Consider the following 8,855-nt stretch of genomic DNA (forward strand, 5'->3'; position numbering starts at 1 on the left):
TTATAAGATTTGTGGGGTTTTAACCCACAGTTTTACCTTGACAAGGTAATGTGTTACTATTATACTAAAATCTTGAAGAAAGTGACAGAGTGGTGATGTGATTGGCTTGAAACCAATATATGGGGGTTCAATTCCTTCCTTTCTTGTATTAATACATAGGACGTTGGATTTGAACAAATGGTGGTTCTTCAAAGGTATGATTAGGTGGTGGACAGCCGTGAAGTCATTCTACATTTGTATGTGGTAAATCAATAGTTAATACTTCACGTTTTGAGGCGAATGCTTCTCATAAAATGTATAGGAGTATAATTACGGCAACTAGGGAAATTATTGAGCCGATGGATGATACAACATTTCAGAGGGTATAAGCATCTGGATAATCTGAGTAGCGACGTGGTATTCCGGCTAAACCAAGAAAATGTTGTGGGAAAAATGTTAGGTTTACTCCAATAAATATTACTAGAAATTGTATTTTAGTTCAGGTTGAATTGAGTGTATACCCGGAAATTAGGGGGAATCAGTGAATGAATCCTGCTATAATTGCAAATACCGCTCCTATTGATAGGACGTAATGAAAGTGTGCTACAACATAGTATGTATCATGTAAAACAATATCAAGTGATGAATTAGCTAGAACAATTCCTGTTAAACCACCAATAGTAAATAGGAAGATAAATCCTAATGCTCATAGAAGGGGTGTTTCTCATTTAATAGATCCTCCATGGAGTGTTGCTAATCAGCTAAATACTTTAACTCCAGTGGGAATGGCAATGATTATGGTGGCTGAAGTAAAGTAGGCACGGGTATCAACGTCTATTCCAGCGGTAAATATATGATGGGCTCATACAATAAAACCAAGTAGTCCAATTGCTATTATTGCTCAAACTATTCCTATATAACCGAATGGTTCTTTTTTTCCGGAATAGTAAGCGACTACGTGTGAGATTATACCAAATCCTGGTAAAATTAAGATGTAAACTTCTGGGTGGCCAAAAAATCAGAATAGATGTTGATATAAGATTGGATCACCACCTCCTGCTGGATCAAAAAAGGTTGTATTAAGATTTCGGTCTGTTAATAATATAGTAATACCTGCTGCTAAGACTGGTAAAGATAAGAGTAATAGAATTGTGGTTACAAGTAATGATCATACGAAAAGGGGTGTTTGGTATTGTGTAATTGATGGGGATTTTATATTAATAATTGTGGTAATAAAATTAATGGATGCTAAGATAGATGAAATTCCAGCTAAATGTAATGAGAAAATTGTTAAATCAACTGATGCTCCTGCATGGGCGAGATTACCAGCAAGAGGGGGATAAACTGTTCAGCCGGTGCCAGCGCCGGCTTCTACTCCTGCAGAAGCTAGTAGTAATAAAAAGGATGGGGGAAGTAATCAGAAACTTATATTATTTAATCGTGGAAAAGCTATGTCTGGGGCTCCAATTATTAGTGGGGTTAATCAGTTGCCAAATCCACCAATTATAATTGGTATAACCATAAAAAAGATTATAACAAAGGCATGAGCAGTAACAATTACATTATAGATTTGATCATCACCCAGTAAAGTACCTGGTTGGCTCAATTCGGTTCGAATTAATAGGCTCAAACCAGTTCCCACTATTCCTGCTCAAGCACCGAAGATCAAGTATAGGGTGCCAATATCTTTATGATTTGTAGAGAATAATCAGCGATTAATTGCCACAGGTAAGATGGCCGAGTTTAAAGCAGCGGATTGTAGCTCCGTAGAGAGAGGTATAAATCCTCTTCTTATCAGAATAGTCTTGTAGTATAAATGTTTACAGACGATTGCAAATCGTGAAAAGGAGAGAGATCTCCCGGGGCTTCTCCCGCCTTTGCCCCTTACGGCGGGAGAAGCTGGATAGATGTTCGTAGGATTGAACGCTTAGCTGTTAACTAAGAATTTATAGGATCGAGGCCTGTCTATCTAGTAAGGTTTTAGCTTAATTAAAGTGTCTGGGTTGCATTCAGAAGATGTGAGATAAAGTCTTGCAAATCTTAAATCAGAAGTTAAGAGGGTTTCACTTTTATTTAAAGCTTTGAAGGCTTTTGGTTTTGTTAACCTAAACTTCTTATTATAGGGTTAGTATAAATATTATGGGGGTTAATGGTAGAAGTATAATTGATATTATTGTGGATAAAGTTAGTAATGTGTTTGGTTTGGATGTAGGTGATTGTCATGTTGATGTTGATAAAGTTAGGTTGGGGGAGATGGTTAATGTGATTATATAACATAATCGTAAGTAGAAGAATAGGCTTAATAATGTTGCTAAAGTTATGATAGTGGTTGTAAATATTATGTTTTGTTTAGTTAATTCTTCAATAATTAATCATTTTGGTATAAAGCCGGATAGGGGAGGTAATCCTCCTAATGATAGGAGAGAGGTAAGGAAAATTGGTGTGATTAGTTGTGTTTTTATTCCAGATGGTGCGATGGATTCAATTTTTGTGGAGTTAATATATATTAATATTAAGAATATGGAGGAGGTTATAATCAAATAGATAATTAGATTTAATATTATGAGGTTAGGTATGTAGTGTAAAATAGATATTATCCATCCTAGATGTGCGATTGATGAATAGGCTAGGATTTTTCGTAGTTGTGTTTGGTTTAGTCCTCCTCATCCTCCTACAACGATTGATGTTAATCCAAGAATTGTTAATAAATGTGGGTTGAGTGTTTGGTGTAATTGAAATAGGATTGCTAATGGTGCAAGTTTTTGTCATGTTGCTAGAATTATACCTGTTGGTAAATTAATTCCTTGTATTACTTCTGGTAGTCAGAAGTGTATTGGTGCTAGTCCTAGTTTTAGGGCTAGGGCTAATGTAATAAATATTGTTGTTGTTTGGTTTGTTATTTGGGTTAGTTCTCATTGTCCAGTCAGTCATGCATTGATGGTTCCTCCAAATAGGAGTATTGCAGAGGCTGTGGCTTGTGTGATGAAGTATTTGGTGGAGGCTTCTACTGCTCGTGGGTGGTGTTTATAAATTATTAATGGAATGATGGCTATGGTATTAATTTCAAGGCCTATTCAGATTAATAATCAATTTGTTATTGTGAATGTTATTAGGGTTCCTATGATTAGGCTAAGGATAAGGATTAGTAGGATAAATGGATTCATTAGTAGAGGAAGGATTTTAACCAACATGGTTGGGGTATGGGCCCAAAAGCTTATTTAGCTGACTTTACTTAGTGGATAGTATAATGAAGTACTTAGGGTTTTGATCTCTAAGGTATAGGTTCAAGTCCTATTTCTCTAGGAAGGGGAATGATTTTAACATTCATGATTTACTCTATCAAAGTAACCCTTTAGTTCAGGCACTCTTCCTTTTGTTTATGTTAGTGGTGGTAGGCTTGCTATGGCGATTGGAAATGAAATATGTCATATGATAAGTGCTAGTGTTAATGGTAAAAAATTTTTTCATACTAAATGTATGAGTTGGTCATATCGAAATCGTGGATATGAGGCTCGGATTCATAGAAAAAGAATGGTTAATAGGGCTGTCTTGATTATTAGGCTGAAGGTGGTAAGTTCTGGTATTATTATATTATATGATGTTCCTATAAATAGGATAATTGATAATGTATTTATTATTAAAATGTTTGAGTATTCTGCTAGGAAGAATAAGGCGAATGGTCCTGCAGCGTATTCAATGTTGAAGCCTGAGACTAGTTCTGATTCACCTTCAGTAAGGTCGAAAGGAGCTCGGTTAGTTTCTGCTAATGTTGAGATATATCATATTATGGCTAATGGTCAGGTTGGTAGAATTAATCAGGTACTTTCTTGAGTTAAATTAAATGTATGTAGGGTAAAGCCTCCTGTTATGATAATAAGGGACAGTAGAATTAGGCCTAATGTGATTTCATATGAGATGGTTTGTGCTACAGCGCGTAGTGCTCCTATTAGAGCATATTTTGAGTTTGAAGCTCAGCCTGAGGCTAGGATTGTATATACTGTTAGGCTTGAGATTGCTAGGATAAATAATAAACCTAAATTGATGTTTATGATTGCGTGTGGTATTGGTAATGGTATTCATATTAAAAGGGCAAGTGTTAGTGCTATGGTTGGGGCTAGTAGGAAGAGTGTTTGTGAGGAGAAAGATGGTATAATTGGTTCTTTTGTAAATAATTTTAGGCCGTCTGCAATGGGTTGTAAAATGCCATAAGGTCCAATGATGTTAGGTCCTTTACGTAGTTGTATATAGCCTAATACTTTTCGTTCTAGTAGTGTTAAGAAGGCTGTAGCTAAAAGTACTGGGATAATGTATATTAATGGATTAATAATGTGGATAAATACGTAGTTTAACATAGTTAGGAAGAGGATTTGAACCTCTGGATGAAGGAGCTTAGGTCCTTTGCAATTACCAGTCTCTGCCACCCTAACTAATCATTATTTTTGATTAATATATAATCTTTATTACTTATTTGAGTTTTTTTCAATAAGTGGAAGGGAAGCATGCTTTAAGCATTGGCTTCATTTTCTCGGTCCTTTCGTACTGGGGAAAATATTATTATAGATAGAAACTGACCTGGATTGCTCCGGTCTGAACTCAGATCACGTAGGACTATTAATCGTTGAACAAACGAACCCTTAATAGCGGTTGCACCATTAGGATGTCCTGATCCAACATCGAGGTCGTAAACCTTTTCGTCGATATGGACTCTTAGAAAAGATTGCGCTGTTATCCCTAGGGTAACTTGGTTCATTGATCAAGAATAGGTCTTGGGTCATGTGTCGTCAGATGTTCTGTAAATTAGAATGGTAATTCTATTTTTTAAGTATTGAATACTTAATCGATTAGGGGGTTTTTTTGTACCCCTTGGTCGCCCCAACCAAAAATGTTAAATTATATTAAGTTATTTATTAAGTCCATGGATATTAGTGGGTTACTTATTAATTTAATTATTTTAAGCTCCATAGGGTCTTCTCGTCTTATAGTTATATCCTCGCTTCTGCACGTGGAGATTAATTTCATTGATTGGAAAATAGAGACAGATAAACTCTCGTTATGCCTTTCATACGGGTCTTCAATTAAAAGACAAGTGATTACGCTACCTTTGCACGGTCAGGGTACCGCGGCCGTTAAATGTTTCACAGGGCAGGCGGGACCTCTTATATTTATAACACAAGAGGCGATGTTTTTGGTAAACAGGCGGAGTTAGGTGTTTGCCGAGTTCCTTTATTTTCTTTTAATCTTTCCTATATAACACACCGGTGTAGGATTAACGTTTATTTTATAATATGAATTTCTAGTTATTTATTAATTTTATAATTACCTCTAGTTGGTGGCGGTTAATTACCAGTGATTTAATTCTGTCTGGTGTACACTAGTGTTAGGAGAGGTTTAATTCCTCTTATTACTCATTTTAGCATAATTTCTTTTATTGAATATAAAATAACCCAATATTATTAAGGGGATTTAGATTAATTATCAGTATTTTATTTTGTTAATAGTTTGGAGCTGTGACGCTTGCTTGACAGGTGGCTGCTTTTAGGCCCACTGATTTAATTTAAATTTTATTAATGTGATCTTTATTCTCCTAATAAAGTTGTTTCTTTGTTCAAAAGAGGTGTACCTCTTTTAAATAACTATTAATTATTACATTAGGTCTTTTAAGATTTTTCTTATATGATTTAATGAATAGTTAATGCAGAACTAAGGTTCTTTTTTTGGGTAACCAGCTATCACTAAACTCGGTAGGTTTGTTGCCTCTACTTGGGAGTCTTCCCACTCTTTTGCAACAGAGAAGGGTTTGCACTATTTGCTGCTCCGAAGTAGCTCGTATAGTTTCGGGAGGATAAACTAAAAGTCTTTTTGCCTATTTATTCTGGCTAAATCATGATGCGAAAGGTACAAGGTTTAATCTTTACTTTTTATTACTTTAAGATTATTTCATTTCTCTTTCAACTTTCCCTTGCGGTACTTTTTCTATGGCTCTAATTTTTGGTTCTATCGCCTATACTGAAAAGATTTAAAATGTTTTAGTTAAAGGTTAGAAGTTTTAGTTTAATATTTAAATATTGTTAAAGTTTTAATGGTGAATAGGCTAGTTTTAAGGTTCAAAATAGCTCGGATTGCACGAGTATCTTCTCGGTGTAAGGGAGATGCTTTGATTTTTAGCTATATTTTGGTTATTCCAAGTGCACTTTCCAGTACACTTACCATGTTACGACTTGCCTCCTCTTATATTTTTTCTTTTTTTATTTAAGTTTAGATTTAAGTTTGAGGAGAGTGACGGGCGGTGTGTGCACTCTTCAGAGCCGTCTTCAGGATAATGTGCTTATTTATCTTTACTGCTAAATCCACCTTATTAAGTATTTTTCATTTATTGTCCGTTTTTTCTTTATAGAAAATGTAGCCCATTTCTTTCCACTCCATTCGCTACACCTCGACCTGACGTATTGAATATATTATTCATTTTGCTTACTGTTGTTCCTTCATAGGGTGAGCTGATGACGGCGGTATATAGGCGGTAAAGGCAAGGAGTGGTGAGGTTTAACGTGGATTATCGGTTATAGAACAGGCTCCTCTAGGTGGATCTGAAGAACCGCCAAGTCCTTTGGGTTTTAAGCTAGCGCTTATAGTTCTCAGGCGAATAGGTTAGTAAATACTTATTTATTTATAATTAAACATAGTAGGGTATCTAATCCTAGTTTGGGTTTTAATTGTCGTGAGGTCAAAGTATCAAATTTGTTAAAGTCACTTTCGTTGATGATTTTTTTTATTTATAAGTGCGTATAACAGCTTTATTAAAGTCTTAACTTTAGAATGAATTGAGAATTTTTAATCACCCTTTACGCCGTAAAGTATTAATATGGGTTACTCGTATAACCGCGGTGGCTGGCACGAGATTTACCAACCCTTATAACTGTAACTAATTCAAGCTTTCGCTTATTATATAATATTTATTACTGCTGAGTACCCTTGGGGGTGTGGCTGAGCGAGGTGTCATGGGCTATGATACAATATATGTGCCTGATACCAGCATCTAAACAAATAATAGTCTGTTTAGGGCGTATTCACTGGATTGCTGAAACTTGCATGTATAAATTGAGTTAAAATTAATACTGAGTCTAGGACCAAAACTGCAGTGCTTGTGAAAGTTTTTAAAATTTTATCTTAGCATCTTCAGTGCCATGCTTTAAAATTAAGCTACACTAGCATGCATGTGTAACACTATATACAATGACGCATTTTACACTTTGTCATTAAACCCAAAAGTATACATCGGCCCTCGTTTTAGGGGTTTTTCGAGGATAACCATGTATATTGGGGGGAGGGGGGGTTTTTCCAAAAAAATGTTTTATTCTTTTTTTTTTTTTTCGTTTTCGTTTCTAAGACCAGGGGCACCTATATAATATATTTATGTCCAATAAATCTTTCCATGTGGTAAAGAAATGAATGCTCTTAACATTAATTAAAAATTATATGATGAATTAATATGATTATTAATAATAATTCTTTCTTAAATTCATGTTGATTTATTCATCCTAAATATCTCATATAATTATAATTATTGTCCTATGATGTACATTCTTAGTTTACTTGACAATCATTAACCATGAATTAATAAGTAATGGTTAAATCATGATATGTCGAGGATAACACAAGTTTAATTGAGTGAGTCGTTACCAACCCTCGAGGGTTTGTTATTGCTTCATTCCCCCCAAAAAAGACTGGGAGGGCTAGAAATCTTGAGACGATTAAGAGTAGAATGACAATTAAGGGAACTAGTGGAGATGGAGTCCTGATACGACAAGAGAGTAATACCTTACAAGGGTGCCAAATGCCAATATTTGAGCAATTATAGGGGATTAATCTATTACCGTACCACAAACCGTGCAAAGGTATCTATATTAGGGTATTGTTGATTTCTTACCAACCCTCATTAAACGTTGGTTAAATACTGATTATATTAGTTAAAATAGTATGTATTAATCTAATGGTAAATAGTATAATGAGGTAATTGTGATAAATTTAAGTAATGAAATATTGGAAAATCATAATTATGAGGTCTAAGGTTATTATGTAATGAAGATGGGGAAAATCTGTTAATGATTATTAAACATAGTATGTAATGAAGATGGGGAAAATCTATTAATGATTATTAAGCATAGTATGTATATATGTCTAATTTCATAATGTGTGATCTGACTGGAAAATGGAAAATTTGTGTTTTGGCTGTAATCATACTGATATATTGTAGTATTAGCAGTAATATTAGGGCCCAATGAGTCGGTCTTGTTTTGGTTGGGGTTTTGTTGTTTAGGTTTCTTTTAAAACCGATAATGTTTTGAAGTCTATTATTGATGGGTGCTTATTTTATAGTTTGTTTTGAGTTTTATAGTTCTTTACTATGAGATATGTTTTGAATAATGGGTAGTGTTTTATTAAAGGTTAGGATTTACTTCTCTTCCCCCGACACTCTAAATATTAGGGTAAGATTTTAATAAGATATTACGTTTTTTCAGGGGGTATTTTAATTAAAATTTTGGCTTTGGGTGTCAAGGATAGGAGTTTAAATCTTTTCCCCCTGAAAAAGGTTATTAGATGGTCGTGGGGGGTGACGTAAATCATCAATTGGTACGAGTTTTTCCGTATCAATTGATGATGTTTTGTATTAATGAAGTTTTAGGTGTGTTATTATAATAAATTGAGAGTAGGTCTGTTTTTGGTTTAATATTAGTCTTTGTGTTAGGTATTTGGACGGTTATAATTTGTTTTTCATTCGGTAATGTGTAATAGTTAGGAATGGGATGAAGAATAGTATAGGTGAGAACAATTTTAATATGTGGTTATTCGGTTGGTTGTCCTATGAGAAAAGGAATTAT

At 34.5% G+C, this 8,855-nt stretch overlaps 1 protein-coding gene across 1 annotated transcript; it reads right to left on the bottom strand.

The window, feature by feature from the left end:
• Window positions 1-72: 72 nt before the first annotated feature.
• Window positions 73-3,053, bottom strand: LOC138751001 (NADH-ubiquinone oxidoreductase chain 2-like; the record flags this gene model as incomplete). The annotated part of the gene is given in 1 exon segment (XM_069913099.1): window positions 73-3,053. A coding segment is annotated over 1 exon segment (702 nt), but the record flags the coding sequence as incomplete, so codon positions are not given.
• Window positions 3,054-8,855: the final 5,802 nt, after the last annotated feature.

The sequence above is a fragment of the Narcine bancroftii genome, unplaced genomic scaffold (genome assembly GCF_036971445.1).
Source record: "Narcine bancroftii isolate sNarBan1 unplaced genomic scaffold, sNarBan1.hap1 Scaffold_57, whole genome shotgun sequence".
NCBI lineage: Eukaryota > Metazoa > Chordata > Chondrichthyes > Torpediniformes > Narcinidae > Narcine > Narcine bancroftii.